Here is a 17,883-nt window from a genome sequence, read left to right on the forward strand (position 1 = left end):
CTAGCAAGAAAAATTAATTACAAAAAGCAGCATTCCAGTAGTGAATGTGAAACATTGCATCAGTCATTTTTAAAGGCTTAGAAAAAGAAATGAACAAAATTAACATTTCACATTCTATGATACTGTTCAGTTATGGGTTATTTTAGCAATGTTACTGATTATATTCTACAACATCTACAATCTTCAGGGACTTTTTTCTTGTGATGATGGCTCTCCCGGAAGCCCGTCGTCATGCAGGATTGAAGTGAGGTGAGAATCAGTAACTCATTGAAAAGTGATTTGAAGTAATCATTAGTAATCCTAACAGAAAAATGTTGCCAATGGCAGTTAAAGTGATAGTATACCTTTTCTATGAATATATATATGTATTGTCACTGGTAAATACGTAAATTCTCTATAATCCCAAGATTACAGTATATGTAAAGGGTTGTCATCCTGAGACTACATACTTTATTTGATTAATGACAGGGTGTAGATGTTTAGGCTGCGCAGTGTGTTTATAGTCTTATATTATTTTTTTGAAAAATATATAAATGGAATATCAGAATATCAATGCAACACTTCCTTTGCGCTCAGTTCAGCTTTATTTCAAAAGCGTTAAACTGCACACCCTGACTGACATACTTTTGTATCTCTGGGCTTCATCTGTTCTCCATAGGTGGGGCACTAGAGATTCAAAGAGTCTGACTCTGCCAGCTTATTTTATTGTAGCCACTAAGGTGAAAACCCCCTCAGATTCTTTACGTACATCTTATCGGGGCATTTCTGTAATTATGTGTGATTTACTTGTAGCTTTCTGGAAATATATAATGAGCGTGTCAGAGATCTGTTGAACCAGTCAGTCCAGAAGAAACCATACACGTTGCGTGTCAGAGAGCATCCAGAAAAAGGTCCCTATGTACAAGGTATTCGCTTTGGCAGAGATCATTCTGTACACTCCGTAACCTCTAAAACAAGTTAATAAAGTTATTAGACTTAATAGTGCATGCTTATATATCGTCAAGTTCTACTGGATGATTTAACTGATGTTAAAGATGCCTTCTTGGCAGTCTTTTGTGCAAACTGTATTATGTTCTACCATTCTCTTTCATAAATGTAACATAAACGCGTTGTGCGTGAGCAGCTATTTATTTGTATTGGAATCATTTTTAATCTATTTTTTGTATTTATGGTTGAATTTATTTTGGACTACTTAAAAACTGCATGTGAACATAGAAGCTGCCTGTAGACTATCGTAGTAACCTGTATAATGTGTAACTGTTGTACCAGAGACTGAAGGTTCAGCTAAGACATCCTCACCCAAATACCTCCTGAACTGGATCTGTTAATTTTTCCAAATGTCATACGGTACATCCTGCAGTTGAGTAATGGGGTTTGAGAAAAGCCAACAAATGGGTATTATACCTTCACCTTCTGTGCAACACTCTTAACCTCCTGTTCTCAGGATTTCCATGAAGTGGAAGTTCTTTCCATGATGTTACTTTTACTTTTCGTCTTTGGTAGAAGAATATTGTTCTTTGCTTCGGTAAAGATGAGGAGGTAGAATGTGTGGGGCAGGGAATTGAACGAAATTCTAATTCTATCAATTTTTACCACATATAATAGGTTTTACCAAAAAAAGGTGAATTAGTCCCCTACTTTTAAACCAATTATGTCCAATGCAGGGATATTGACTGAGACACAAAAAGGACAATCTATAAACGGCTTAGACTAATAGATTCCGTTACGCCAAATGCTGTGAAGGTGATTGTTAATCTTATCGTCCATCTTTTTCAGACATACAATACATTTAGTTATATCTGACACTTTGTCAATACTGCACAATGTCTGTGGATACTCTGTAGAGTACATTTCTTGCAATCTGTTACATTAATTCCTGCTGGTAACATAAGCCAATTATATGTTTTCTGCTCAGTGAAGAAAAGTAGCAACTGGTTTACTACACAACAGGCATATGACACCATGAAATCTGCTTGTATGGATTGAGAAACAGAGCTTGTGTCCTCAGGGCAATTAAATCATTAAACACGAACATAGAAGCATGTGGAAAGGATTTATGTAAATTTAACTGGGTGTTTTTTTTTATTATTATCTAACCACTTCTGGTCCTCCAGAAAAAAATGGAATATTGATGGTTGACTACACTGAACCTTCCCTTTCCTATAGTCACACAATTTTGCAATCATCTAAAAAATATATATATATACCGTATCGGCTGGAATATAGGCCGCACCATATATAAATATACCGTATATTCGTATATTTTATATATATATATATATATATATATATATATATATATATATATATATATATATATATACGCTATATTTTCTCAATATTCAAGCAGAACCCTTATGTTCAGTGCAGCATTATAAAATGTAAGAATTGGGAACAGTGGCAGATCTGCTGTAATATATGATCTTCTTCTGCCTCCTAGTGGTAAAGTCTTAGCCTAATTGTCAAATTTGTTATCCAGAAGAAAACATTTCCATGAACATTTTTTTTAGGGTAAATCAAAATCTTTATTTTTGAATTTTCAGTACATAACAAAAAAAAAGGGGGGGTACAGAAGGAAAAGGGGGGACATGAGGCAAAAACTGAAAGAGAGCATCGCGGTGGGAGACCTGAAGAAACACATCACATCATATGAAAGACATTGTGCATGATAACAGCTCACATAGGTACAGTGAAGAGCTGCACGTCAAGGGGCAATGAAATACGTGCAATAAAACATAACTGTTGGAACCACAGGATACAGCAAAACCCACTGTGCGAGCACAAAGGAGGCTATGGAAGAAGCCCTCATGGGAACGCCACCCAAGGGGAGGAAAATGACAAGGACGGGTAAGAGAAGAGAGGGGAAGGTATGAAGGCTAAAAGGAAAGAGGGGAAAGACGAAAAGGGGGTATCAAAGTGAGAGACCCGAGGGGACACAAAACAAGATAGCAGGCGAGGGACAAGGCGCAGAACAGCCGCGCACCCACGTGCACAACAGGCCATAGGGCACGAGACAAGAAGTCATAGACAGCGGAACATAGGAGAATGGCTAGTAGTACGCCAGAGAGGTGCTGTGTGATAAGGTAGAAACCCAGGGAAAGAGAGAAAAAGAAAGAAAGAAAAGAAAAAAAAAAAATATAATAAGGGGGGGAAAAGACAAGGGAGATAAGATACACGCCTCTCAACTACCTCGACCCAACCCAGGGAAAAGCGTCTCAGTGCAACTAATCCAACAGGGTGCAAATAGCAGGGCCGGAGACGAACTCCAGCCAATAAAACCAGGTCTTCTGGTATCTTGTCTCCGCACCCGTGGCGAGTAAACGTAATTCCTCCAGGACCCTCGTTTGCTCAACCCGGAGGACCCACTCCTTGAAGGTAGGCGGAGTTCAGAGAGGGAGGTATGAAAAAGAAGGCAGAACTCCGGAGTGAATGGAACCTCGCGGTCTGTGAGGCGTCGCAACTGGGCATGAACGGATTTCCAGAAGGGAGCTATGCGAGGACACTGCCACCACAAGTGCAGGAGAGAGCCCGGGGAGGCGTCGCATCTCCAACACCTGTTCGGCACGTCAGGGCGGTACAGGGATGTCAATGCCGGGGGACGGTACCACAAAGCTAGGAGCTTGTAAGACATTTCCCGGTCAGCAGTACTCACGGAACAACAGTGGGTAAGGACGCATATCTTGTCCCATTGCTCCGCCGTAAAGGCAACCTGCAGCGCAGATTCCCACCGTCCCATAAACGTAGGAGGCACCGGGTTAGACGCCTCAAGAAGTAGACCGTAGAGCCGCGAAACACCATGGGGCGGGAGCTCAGCAGCAACACAGAGGTCCTCAAACACAGTGAGTGCACGCGACAGAGTGTGCCTCCGGGGTAACGACCGCACAAAGTTGCGGAGTTGGGCATAACGGAACACGTCCAGAAGAGAAGGGGGTGTGTGGCGAGAAAGTTGATCCAGAGGCTTAAGGCCAGCCCCAGAGAGGTAAGCGCGGATCTCCGACCTCCCGTCCCCAGACACAGGCGAAAGGAAGGCACCACTCATCCCAGGAGGGAAGTCAGGGTTATACCTAACTGGTGTCAGAGGCGAGGGCACAGAGGATAGCCGTGTCCTCCTAAGAACCTGGGACCAGACCGCAAGGGTAGCCCGTATGAAGGGATGGGGCAAAGCCACTCCCCGAGCAGTGGGAGACAGGAGCCACGGCAAAGAGGACACAGGAAGGCCTAGCAAAGCGGAATCCACGGCCACCCATTGTTTATGTGCAGGGCTATGGGACCATTCCATAACGCGTAACAAGTGGCATGCCCTGTAATAAGTGCGGGGACAGGGCAACGCCAAACCGCCTTTAGATTTGGGGAGAATCAGCGTAGCCAGGCGTACCCTAGGGGCCCGAGAGCCCCAGACAAACCGCAGAAAAGCTGCACGCAGAGAGGCAAAGAAAGAGGGAGGGATAGCAACAGGGAGGGTCTGAAACAGGTATAGAATACGAGGCATGATGTTCATTTTAAGCACATTGATGCGACCCAACCAGGAGATCGTCAACGACTTCCAGGACAGTAGGTCAGACCGGACAGTGGCCAGCAAAGTGGAGAAATTATAGTGGAACAGTTGGGAGAAGTCAGACGTCAACCAAGTCCCCAGGTACTTGAGCTTAGTGCTACACCAGGCAAAAGGGAAGGAGGCCTTCAGGGGACAGACCACCTCTTGAGCCAGGTTCACGTTCAGTATTTCAGACTTGGAGGCGTTGAGTTTAAAATTAGTGAGGGCGCCGTATATGGAAAACTCCCGGAGGATGTTCGGGAGAGTGACATGAGGGCGGGTGATAACGAAGAGGAGGTCATCTGCGTAACCCAAAATCTTATGATCAGTTCCCCCGACCCGTAACCCACAGATGTCGGGGTTCATCCGGACAGCTTGGAGGAAGGGCTCAACAGAAAGCACAAAAAGCAGGGGGGACAGCGGGCAGCCCTGCCGGGTCCCGTTCCGAATAGCAAAGGAACCCGAAAGAGAGCCATTAACACGGACACGTGCCGAGGGGGTAGAATACAGGGACCGAATCCAGGTCAGCAGACCAGGACCGAAACCCATGTGCGTCAGGGCGGACAGCATAAAAGGCCAGTCCACCCTGTCGAAAGCCTTCTCTGCGTCCGTGGAAAGCAATATAGTCGGAGTGGCGGTGTGCTTGGCGTAGTGCATAAGCGTAAGGGCCCTAATAGTGCTATCCCTAGCCTCACGCCCAGGGATGAAGCCGGTCTGGTCCGGGTGGACCAGAGAGGACATAAAGGGCTTAATACGGTTAGCCAGGATCTTGGCCAACAGTTTCAGATCTGCGTTCAGAAGCGAGATTGGCCTATAGCTGCCGCATTGCTCTGGGTCTTTACCCTCTTTAGGGATCAGGGTAATCGAGGCCGACAGAGTATGATCCGGAATACTAGTGCCAGTTAAGATGGAGTTAAAGGCACTCACAAAGTGAGGACCCAAAACGTCCTTGAATTCCGAGTAATAACGCAGGAACATTTTTTTTATTGCATTTTCATTTTATTGTTTAGCGATTACATCTATATTGGGAATCACCTGACCATTTTAATCCATGAACACAATTAATTAAATTACACATTTATAACTACTGATTATCTTTTTTCTTTTAGGGTTGTCTCAGCATGTAGTCACAAACTATGAACAGGTTGTAGCTCTGCTGGAGGAAGGAATGGGAAACAGGTAGTGTTTGATTTTAATCCAGTTATGACTTTCTGAATGAACCTGCACATCTTTCTGTGAAAATATGGTGGATGATCTATACCCTTTCATTAGCAGGCACAGAGTTCTAGAGGAAGGACAGTATAAGTGGATGAAGTATTTTTCTTGTATTTGTAAGGAAAAAATGCTGCCACTCAATATTCTGCATGAATGTCAAATGTGCTCTTGCACAAATGAAGCATGTATGTGTTCTTCTGTAGAGTTTTTTAAGATTGATTATCAATGTAAACATTGTTCTGGGAATGTTTGTCTATGCGTGTATGCATACCACATTTTGGGACATGCAGGATATGCTAAAATAATTAGTACAGCCTAAGAGAAAAAGTTGATTTTTATGCAAAATTTAAAAGGTGGTCCTATCACCGTATCAACCAATGGAATGATCCACTTTTAAAGCTTTGCGTCGGAATCACTTTTATGCATACCTCCCAGTGTATGGAACATAACTATAGCTGCTTTCTATTTCTTATGCCCCACTATAAATTATCACATAAAACCCAGATACTTTTTAATGAACTTTTATGTCTTATCTTTTCCACAGAATTACAGCAGCCACTCATATCCATGAGGCCAGCAGCCGATCCCACGCTATCTTTACCATCCAGTACACGCAGGTTATTTCTGTGATTTCCTTCTAACATTTTGGGAAAACCCTAAACATTAAAGGAAACAATGCATTGTTGCCTTCAGTTAGCCTAAGGTTATTTTTTCTTTAAGTTAAAGCCATATGTATGCTCCATTGTTGTATCAGTAAACATGAAAGTGCAGCTACTTTACAAAATCAGAAATACAATACAATTAAAATACAGTTCTCTATACAGTATTACAGCGCCTATAGACTTTTATCCCTCATGAAATAGAACAAATATACTGTTGTTGTGTGGTGCCCAACTATTAGTTAACCCCTTAAGGAGAATGGGCAATCCCTAAACCCATTGAAAACAATGCATTTTGAGCCTGTACATGTACAGGCTTTGTCATTAAGAGGTTAATAATATAATCTAGGATAACCCACACATATAAGCATACAATAACTTTAGATAGTTTCCAGTTGGTCAACAGTGCTATAGTTGTATTCCCATACCGTTTTGGAAAAGGTCATTTATTGCTTGCATTTTGATGAGGAACGGCATAATTCCACTAATAATTATCTGGAAACATGTTGGTATTTAACCAGAAATTATAGAATGAAGTGCTCTTTCTCCAGGGCTAGGTTTGATCTTCAGGCAGTGGTGTTTGGTCATAACCACTCCATGAGTATGGTTCTGCCCACCCCCATGCTTGCTTCATCTACTTCTCATCACTTTAAAGTTTAAATAGGGAAAGCCCTGCAGCCACAACCCCAGGAGAGGAAAGCTCTGGAGAGCCAAACCTAGGAAGTTCCCATATATGATGAATGCAACTGAATTATTTCTGTTTTTATAGGCCATGCTAGAAGATAACTTGCCGACAGAAATAGCTAGCAAAATTAACTTGGTGGATCTGGCTGGCAGGTGAGCATACCTCCCTATCTAGGTTCAGTTTCACTGCGAAGTTTGTATTGTATTTGAAATTGTTTTTTCCCTCATTTTGTGTTTCAGTGAGAGAGCTTCTCCTAATTACTGTAAAGATCGATTAACAGAAGGCTCTAACATCAACAGGTCCCTGGTCACACTTGGAATTGTTATCTCTGCATTAGGTACACACTAGAGCATTTCTTCAATGTTGGCATTAAAATAAAAATTGTGATGTCATTATTGTTTTTGTATCAAAATAACATAGTACAGATCTTCTAAACAGTAATAGTCTCATTACATCCTAGGGTTGGCTTTCATATTCCCTAAATTTTGTTTTGATGGCCCTATATCGATTAGTAAAAATCTTTCAATTACCGGTAATTATCTTATGATTCGCGTTGGCACTTCACACTTTGGCTGAGCTCTCTTATTGGCTTTAGTGTCTGTACTTGAACCACGTATGATACAGCTACAGAACCAGGTGCGTAGACGTTTTGCACTGAACATCTCTAATGAAAAATATGGATTTTGGAAAGTATTTTATGGCATTGTTAAAAATAGTAGAAATCATACAGTATATATGGCGATACATTGCATTACGTGAACGCATCTGTTTTGTTGAGCCTGTAATGCATTATATATACTGACAAGAGTAAAATATAAACATAACTAAAAATATTTATAAAACAAATGCATTTTAATTATTATTTTGTATGCCCCAGATTAATCAATGGTCATTCTTCCTCTATAAATGTAACAAGGTAATATTTGAAATGTCATTGAAACCATAGCAATAGTATCCATTTTCTTTCTTTTTCTCCAGCCCAGAATTCTCAAATGACCAGTAGTTGCCAAAGCATCAATAGCATTACCAGTGATTGGGACAGTGGCATCCTAGGTAGTCCAATTGGAGGTGGTACCAGTGGATCAAAGCGACAACCGTATATACCCTACAGAGACTCCATCCTGACCTGGCTTTTAAAGGATAGTCTAGGAGGCAACTCAAAAACAGTCATGATCACTAGTAAGAGTGAACTGTACTTTAAAGCTTCTTTAGAGTAAAATTGTTTCTAAAACTTAAAACTTGCAGTCCTTTTTGTTTAAATAATAAACATTAATTTCCTTTGTTACAGCTGTGTCCCCAGCAAGTAGTAGCTACAACGAGACCATGAGTACTTTGCGATATGCTTCCAATGCGAAAAACATCATCAATAAACCTCGGGTTAATGAGGTAAAGGTTGCTGTCCCAAAGACGTGTTCTCAGAGAGCACTAATGTTAGGATTACAGTGTATGGCTGTTATGCTTCCCTGTGGGAACTGAGTTATCTACCAAAAAAACTTGATTTATTTAATTAGGTCTAAGAATCACATGATTTCATGGAATCTCATAAATGCACAATATATATATATATATATATATATATATATATATATATATATATATATATATATATATATATATATATATATATACTTTCAGCTGAATGTATATATGATTAATAGTTAAAAGGTTTGGGTTTATGGGAAGTTTGATAATAGCTGAGTGAGACCCATGCATCAGTTTGGAAGGGCTGCAATGAGCAGTATTTTGTTATATATATATCCTGTAAAAACAGTAAACAGAATAAAGGCGAATAAAGGGCCAAAGGTTCCACCTCTTGTTTTCTTACCTAGTTGTCATGCTATGTTTTTTTTGTATGCAATTGGTGTCTGATTATGGAATACCATATGTTAGCGTTATTTATTTATCATTTCTTTCTTTTTCTCCACTCAGGATGCCAATGTTAAACTGATTCGTGAGCTCAGAGAGGAAATTAACAGGCTAAAACTCGTGTTAAGGAGCTTTGAAATGGTATGTGTAGCTACAAAGAGAAGCTGCTATAGCGCATTACCCTAAGTCAATGTTACTAAACTTCTTAATGTGGGGAAACGTATACAGTTCACAAGTATAGGCTAGGGGGACATGTGCATGCAGTTAATTTAAGGAACAGCATCATATGGAGTTTATTTTTTTAACAAAAAATGAACATATGAATCTTAAGCATTTGAAACAAGCAGACATTTATTTTAACTGAATGAAGAGTATGAGTTAAGCAAGAGCTGTTGGGTTTGCAAATGATTGATTGCAAAACAGTCCTAAATTCTTCTAACATTGTATAACATTTCTGTCATTCAGACAGAAAAGATAATATAGACCTTGGAAGGCTGACAAATATACAATGTTTAGACTAGACCGAATCATGATGAATCCATAAAAAAAAAAAAAAAAAGGAGAATCAGAAGAGGGCCACAGTATATTGGCCACCAAGTTTAGGGTTTTTACCAACCAGTGGCGTCGCTACAGGCGGGCAGGGGGGGGCAATTATTCCTTGCCCCCCCTGTTGCCCCCCCCCCGCCGAATTTGTTACCACCCTGGACAGTCCCAGTCAGGTGCTAACGACGGCACCATGCCGTCACTAGCACTACATTACCTTGATGGAGGTCTGTGGACCTCCATCACCACCTACCCCGGCGATATGCCCCTCAAACTGAAGGGCATCACCGGGGCCACCCGATCCGCCTGGTGACGTCTCGCGCAATGACGCGATGAAGTCACCGCGCAACTTTATTAACAACGGACAATTGTCAGTTAAAGAGGTATGGGGGCATGCTGCTTGGATGCCTGTATCTCAGGCATCTAAGCAGCTACATACCCCCAACATATACCGTTGGAAAGGTAATCGCCTCACCTTTCCAATGGTATATAGAGTGAAAAAAAGAATAAAAAATATTATGTTAAAAAAATAAAAATGTAAAAAAAATGATTTGGGGGTCTCTAAAGGCAGATAAAAAAGATCAAAATGGCCTAGAGACCCCCAAAATAAATTATTTAAACATAAAGTTTAAGTATTCTAGCTACATGATCACTGTGGTAGCCAATGTTACCACAGTGATCATATAGCTATAAAAAGTTACATTCCCTTTTTAAAAATGGCCGATACTAATTTTTAATCCTATGATCCCTTTGATCATGGGGTTAAATTTAGCCAACGGTAGAGGGAGGCAATCTTTGAAATCCTGATGAACTGCAAATATTATTAAAATCAGCCATTTAGCCTGTGCGGTATGTGAGTAACCATCTCATATACCATATACCTTTAATGCCATGTTTTTATGTGAATTCCAATTGATTTATACCTGCAAAGCTGGGTTTGTGTGTTCGTCTGTAGATCCATATCTGCTATGCTATGTCTTCATACATTATTTATGTATACCTGCAAATACAGGGTTTGTATGTCTTGTTCAGTTGATTAATACCTGCAATGCTGTTTCCATGTATTTATTTGGTCTACACCTGCAATGCTACGTTTCATATATTATTATTGTATACCTGCAAATACAGGATTTGTATGTCTGATTCTGTTTATTTGATTTATACCTTCAGTGCTGAGATCACAAGTGAATTTCAATTGATCTATACATACAAAGCTGGGTTTGTGTGTTAATGTGTTGATCTATACCTGCTATCGGCAGCACGGTCTAATATTTATATATATATATTTATATATATATATCGGCAGCAGGGACTAATATTAATATATATATCGGCAACTGGGGCTAATATTAATATATATGGGCAGCAGGGGCTAATATATATATATCAGCAGCAGGGTCTAATATTAGGCCCTGAAATCATGTAGTGCAAAAGTTAAGGTATTGTGTTGTTTAAAGGATTTCAAGGATTAGTCGTACTAAATTGTGGCTTCAGGCTTCCCATGTTGAATGTACAAGTATTGCCAATAACAAAAGTATCATTCCATAGCCCATTACTTTTGGCAATATATATATATATATATATATATATATATATATATATGTATATATATATATATATATATATATATATATATATATATATATATATATATGTGTGTTTTTTCAGTAGTATGATTTAATGGTGGAAATTATTAATACCCCCCCAGTTTGACTGTGGTATCTTGTGTGCCCCCCCTATATATTGTTTCTAGAGTCTCCACTGTTACCAACATATCTAAATAATAGCATTAGACGTATTAAGTCCTTTTTTTATATTTAATTAATCTAGAGGACCAGCAGCCCTTCACTCAGTGATGAAAAAGAAGGAAATTTAGCAGAACTGGTACGCCAAAATGAACTGAAGGTGAGTTGGTGGTGGTGGGGAGTGACAATAGAAAAAAATAATTTTGAAATGTCCCTGCTTTTCCTATACTGGCTAACTTGACGTCGCTGCTTCTTCCTAGTCCCAATATTTTCAAAAGGAAATGACCCATGAGTTGATGTTGGCACCCTATAGGGAGCAAAATAGTATTCTACACTTACTATTGTGATAATGCACAAAAGCATTTTCCCTGTGCTGGATGTTGACAAATGTACATGTACTGATTCTGCACTGGGCAATGGACATGAGGCTACACAACCCTGTTTTTTTCCCTACATAAAACAATTAAATCAATTGATTCTTGTACATCACAATAGCATCCAATGGAATGGGGGATCATTTTGTTGTTTGCCACAGTGATAAGACCACTTGCCAAAAGATAATATTTAAATCATAGCAATAATGTTTTTCTTATTGTAACCTGTGGAGTACTTGTTTTTTTCTGCCAGGAGCACATATATATTGATTGATTAATATTGACAAATATTTAGCCACACACATAGCTCTCTTTTAAGAACAGTCCTGAAGGCAGGCAATAAGCATATGGGAGCCTCAACAACATGTGGTGCTCTAGTGCAGGAGGGTTGGGGCTTTTAAGTGGCCTGATCACCATAGCAGCCAATGCTATAAAACCACTAATTGAATTCTGTAAAATGACTTCCCTTTAAAAATATATCCCCCTTAACACCAGACAATTATGAGTGTATATCCTTTAATATATACATATATTTATATATATGAAGCACTGATTGGTATATGCATTTGTTTGTAGATTGAGCAACTCACCAAAGATTGGACAGATAAGTGGACCGATAAGAAAGCTATTATGGAGCAGTGCAAAGTGGATATAAACAGGGGCAAAGCCGGGGTCACCATTGATTTCAGTCTGCCTCATTTAATAGCCATGGAAGATGATATCCTAAGCACTGGAGTAGTGATTTATCATCTCAGGGTGCGTGCATCTAAAATGTTTAACAACATTTCAATCGTTTCATGCAGTTTTCAAGATGATTAAGGATGATATAACAGACAAAAAACATGCTAAATTAGTGTAGTTAGTAAATATTTATTTATATTATTAACCTTAAGTGTCATCAATTAAGCAAAGCATAGTTGAGCTCATACATTGACTTTCTGACGTTTACATGACCATTATTTAGTTACACTTGTGTTTATAAATTTAACCTGAATTAAAACATAATTACCATTTGCATTGTGCATATTATAACATTTTCTGAAAACTAATTAATACATTCTACTCCCAAACTCTCTAATAAAACTTTCTCTCTCTCTTTTCCCCTGTCTATCCCCTTATATTTTTTCCACTTTATTCCCCCATGTCTCTCGCTCTCCCTTCTACCTTCCCTTCTCCCGTCCTCTCTTATTCTTTCTCTTCCTCTGTCTTGCTTCTATCTCTATCTCGCTATCTCTATCCTCCAGATTCAGATGATTCTTGTCTTGTAATTTGTACTTGGCACACTAGCTATCCTGCTGCCTTTCCATCTACAGCAAGGTAAAATTCATTGCCTTATGTGCACCCTGTGTGTATTTAGACAAAAGCCTTCAATGTTAATGTCTGTGGATGTTCTGTGTTTGATTGACATTTGTATTAATCTTTTGTCTGTGTTTTATATGTCTAGGAGGGCACCACTAAAATTGGCAGGAACGATTCAGAGCACGATCATGATATTGGTAAGAAAGCTATTTATACTGATTAATTTCCAACTTTTAGTGCTAAAAGTAATTGCCATAGTACCATTTAACCCTTAGAAACACACCAGGCAATGCTTTGTTTAAGCTAGTCGTACCTGTCCTTATTTTTGTCAGCTCATTGTGATCTCTTTGAATCATTGTATTGTATCCATCACAGACATGTGCATATATATATATATATATATATATAATATTATGAAACAGAAATGTACATGTGCTCTGTTGGAGATGGTTATACTTTTATAATGCCTGCAAATAGGTAGTAATTATATTCTTAGGCTTTGGTCTTATGGTTTTAATAACTATACAAAACCTAAGGAGTATAGTTTACTATATACCAAAACAGTTTAATAAGCCAGTGAAACGATGATCTGTTTTTTAATGGGGCAGAAAAGAAGTCTGTTGCAGGATTTATATTCTATACTTTATTTTGCTGGGTTTAAGGAGCCCTCTATATATTTAGAAATTTTCATGCATATGTTTTTATAGATGCCTTTAATTTCAAGCTTTTGTTTGTAGCTTTCATTTTATTCTCTTTATTATTCCTTTCTATAATCTGCCATCATAATCTCGGTCTCTCGCTGACTGAGATCTTGTCTTTAAAAATGTAATAGTTCAGTGAAACACAAGTTCTAAGAATGCCCCATTCGGTTGCATCAAGTATTTCTTAAGCCTGCTAACTGGGAGAGTCAAAGCCGTGTATCCAAGTTGGAGATCCTGTGGCCTTCACCCTTCATTTGGTACATAGTTTTTGAGGCATAATCTCATCACCGTCAGCCAGATTGGTCAGGCACTAGCATTGTGATGGTATTGTGGGAGTAACTCGTACAAGATCTCTCAGTCTTGTCATTATTCAACTTTGGCTACATTTTTTTTAATTGTATAGTTTTCGAGTTACCTTCTGCCAGAAGAAACCTTTTCTTTTCTCCTAGCTCTAGATCAGTGATGGGCAACCTTTTTGGCGTGGTGTGTCAAAAATCGGCAAAAAATCGAGCATAACTCGCGTGGTGTGTCACTTCGACAAAAAAAACATAATTTTGCGCAATTTATAGTTTAAACTACAAAAATGTATAATTGCAATATATAATTGTATTTAATAAACCAAAAACAAATTATTTAACATACCTGCTTAGTAACTACTTACCTTTCAGGAGTCCTGCGGTGGGGGTGCAAGGCCTCTGTCTCCCAGCTCTGCCACTGTATGGAACAGTATAGAGTGATGGGAGTTATGATGTACTTTAGAGCATAATTATATAATGAAAAATACATTGGAAATGGTACAGCATAACACCCATCACTCTCACACACTTACCAATCCGCATTTACCAATCTACACATACCAATCCACACGCATACCAATCCACACATATATACCAATCCACACACATACCAATCCACACACATACACCAATCCACACACACACCAATCCACACACATACACCAATCCACACACACATACCAATCCACACACACATACCAATCCACACACACATACCAATCCACACACACATACCAATCCACACACATACACCAATCCACACACATACACCAATCCACACACATACCAATCCACACACATACACCAATCCACACACATACACCAATCCACACACATACACCAATCCACACACATACACCAATCCACACACATACACCAATCCACACACATACACCAATCCACACACACATACCAATCCACACACACATACCAATCCACACACACATACCAATCCACACACATACACCAATCCACTCTCACTGTATGCTTTCTTACCTTTCCTCTTTTCTCCTTACAGCTCCTTTTCCTGCTCTTCGCTCCTCTTCTTCTTCAGTTCTTCTTCCGAGGGCACGGGGTTCAGAGGGCACGGACAGCGGTGGGCGCGGCTTCAGTGTTGTGCGCCGGGATCTGACAACAAACCCCGGCGCACAACAGCTGTTGCCGCGCGGATCGCAAGGGAGCGGTATCGGAGGTCTTTAACAGACCTCCGGCTCCCTTGAGTGATTTTAAGCCGGGTTCAAGGGAGATCCTTGAACCGGCTTAAAATCACTCAAGGGAGCTGGTGGTCTGTTAAAGACCTCCGATACCGCTCCCTTGCGAGCCTGCTCCTCCACCGCCCTGCCCCCCGCTAGTTACGCTAACGCACGTCCCGCCCCCCCCTTTTTTTTGGGGGGGTGACACGCGCAGGATTTCCTGCGATTCATCCTCGGCTCCTGCACGGCCGCCGAGGATGAAAGAATCTGTGCTGGAGGAACGGGTCCTCCAGCACAGATTCTTTCATCCTCGGCGGCCGTGCAGGAGCCGAGGATGAATCGCAGGAAATCCTGCGCGTGTCACCCCAAATGGCTACGCGTGTCACCACTGAAACGCGTGTCATAGGTTCGCCATCACTGCTCTAGATGATGCATTTCTGCTGAAAACCCAGTAATGGCAGTTCTTTAAGACACGCTGTTTGTTGGGTTCTCTACATTTCTTATTGTCCCTTAATATTTTTAATGGCAGTATTGCTCGGAGAGTGGATGGAAAAGGAACACTGTGTAATCAGTAATAACTCAGGAGTCGTAGAGCTATGTCCTGTGCCGGGAGCACCCTGCACTGTCAATGGACTAGAAGTTACAGAAGCCTGTCGCTTGTCACAAGGTAAGGTTTCAGTTCATCTCGTCAGCACTGTCCTGATCAAAGGCTATTTTTTTAAATAAAAAAACAGATCTGCCGCATTTCCCAAATATTATACTTTACAGTTCTATAAATCTAGGTAAAGGTTTTTACAGATAAAAATAAACTGTGCTGGGATTAAGTTGCTGGGAGGGGGATATCATTGGCTAGTATGCTACCCTTTGATCCAGATCTTGGTCTAACTGGGATAAAATAGTCCCTTTGTTTTAAGCTAGGTACCTCTTAAAACAATTACAGTGGTTCAAAAACTAAAACCACATGGTACACATTATAGTAATTAATTTAGTTATGCTACAAAGATGTGAAGATGTCCATTCCCTTCTATGGTCTCAAGATTTCATTTTATGTGGGCATGAGAGGGAATTTAAGCCCTAATCATAGTCAGCACAAAAACATATGTATACTTAAATCTCATGAAATATGTAATCTTGTTAGTCGTTCCATTAATGGTCAGAATACAACTAGTATTCCCAGATCTTGATATTATTGAACATTTCACTCAAAATAAATAGTCTTGTACTATGATTATTAGCACATAAAAAGTTTAAATGTACTTCAATGTTGTGGTTTCTGTTGTGATAATCAGTATCTCTTCTTTTCTCCAAGTCATACAGCTTGGAGGAAAGAAAAGAGCTGGGGACAGGGGACATGTAAGAGAAACATTTAAATCAGGGGTCGACAAATTTGGTTTGGATCTAGAAGCCAGCCAAAATATATAAATACACACACACACACACACACACTAACTCCAGCACTATACATATAGCACACTCATACTACAGTAACACACCCACTCACAGACTGACTCCAGCACTATACAAATACACAATAGCAGCCTTGACCAGTTTTTACCCCCTTGTCCAAGAAACGGCAGACTAGATGAGCCGAATGGGTTTTTATCTAATGTTACATTATATGTTAAGTATGCATGTGATGTCGGTAATACTGCTACTGGTTTTATCTGAGAGTCTTACATTTACAATTTATAGTTTTCTCCATTATAATCTGCTTGTCTCTGAATGTACTTGTTTCCTGCAGGGGCTGTCATTGTTTTGGGAAAGACACATCGGTTTAGGTTTAATCACCCAGCAGAAGCTGCCATCCTGCGGCAACGACGATCTGTATGTTCACTAGCCTTTTATTTCATTACACAGATTTCTAACTTGATTAAAGAATCGTATCATAATTTTATCCATGGTGCATGTGACACGATATAAACATCTCTAACATGTCTCGGTGCATAAAACCACCCAATGCCTCTTTTGTATTCTAGTATTAGTAACAGGCCGAGAGCTTTATACCAGTGTGAATGACGTTGATTAGTAAACACTTTGGCTGCTGTATTAATCAAATACCGTGAGCATGAAAATTTCACATTTACAGATTTCAGATCCGCTTAAAATTGTTATTTTTATTTCTCCATGGGGAGAAAAGTCTGCCAAAGAACTGTATCATCTGTCATGACACGCCAGTCAGGATCCTAAAGAACACACATTTTATTTGGGCTGGGCATGGTTTATAAAGCCATGTAGGTCATACAACAAGAACAGGATAACGGAAAACCTGACAAGGCAATAACAATAGATTACTCAAGCAACAAGTCCTTGTTCTGTGTTCTGTATTCACCATTATTATGTGTCTGGTAGGCAATGAGAAATTAACACAAATAAAGAGGGTGAAAACAAAAAATGTTGCAAGTTGCTGCAGTTCCGCTAACTTTCCTAAAATTAGGTCCCGCATCCGTATTTAAAAAAACACTATTTAAAAATACATTTATTGATAAGTTAAATACGTAAAAGTTATAACAAAACAAATCTGTAGCAGCAAACGTTTTTGTCCAATAAAATTAAGAAATAATAATACGAGGAAATACATGCTTAGATTAGAGCTTCATAACAAATGTTTTTTATATTGAAGAAATAATTGGAATGTACATCATGTACCAGATGAAGTGTATCTCTTTTCAATCTTTAGTTAAACGAATGGTCACAGTATGCCTTGCTGTGGCAGACATGTTCAGGTTGTATCGGTATACTCGGTGTAGACACATGTCAGAATTAGTTTGAGAGA

General features: G+C 39.6%; 1 protein-coding gene across 1 annotated transcript in view; it reads left to right on the forward strand.

The window, feature by feature from the left end:
- STARD9 (StAR related lipid transfer domain containing 9) overlaps nucleotides 1–17,883 on the forward strand; it is a 90,963-nt gene that overhangs the window by 43,207 nt on the left and 29,873 nt on the right. The window contains exons 6-19 of the mRNA XM_053474460.1: nucleotides 188–249; nucleotides 793–905; nucleotides 5,644–5,713; nucleotides 6,294–6,366; nucleotides 7,178–7,245; nucleotides 7,333–7,430; nucleotides 8,072–8,272; nucleotides 8,382–8,479; nucleotides 9,023–9,100; nucleotides 11,333–11,407; nucleotides 12,198–12,377; nucleotides 13,066–13,117; nucleotides 15,640–15,777; nucleotides 16,852–16,934. Coding sequence (XP_053330435.1) covers nucleotides 188–249; nucleotides 793–905; nucleotides 5,644–5,713; nucleotides 6,294–6,366; nucleotides 7,178–7,245; nucleotides 7,333–7,430; nucleotides 8,072–8,272; nucleotides 8,382–8,479; nucleotides 9,023–9,100; nucleotides 11,333–11,407; nucleotides 12,198–12,377; nucleotides 13,066–13,117; nucleotides 15,640–15,777; nucleotides 16,852–16,934 — 1,389 coding nt within the window. The remainder of the gene's footprint in view (nucleotides 1–187; nucleotides 250–792; nucleotides 906–5,643; nucleotides 5,714–6,293; nucleotides 6,367–7,177; nucleotides 7,246–7,332; nucleotides 7,431–8,071; nucleotides 8,273–8,381; nucleotides 8,480–9,022; nucleotides 9,101–11,332; nucleotides 11,408–12,197; nucleotides 12,378–13,065; nucleotides 13,118–15,639; nucleotides 15,778–16,851; nucleotides 16,935–17,883) is intronic.

Source organism: Spea bombifrons, chromosome 9 (genome assembly GCF_027358695.1).
Source record: "Spea bombifrons isolate aSpeBom1 chromosome 9, aSpeBom1.2.pri, whole genome shotgun sequence".
NCBI classification, from domain to species: Eukaryota; Metazoa; Chordata; class Amphibia; order Anura; family Pelobatidae; genus Spea; species Spea bombifrons.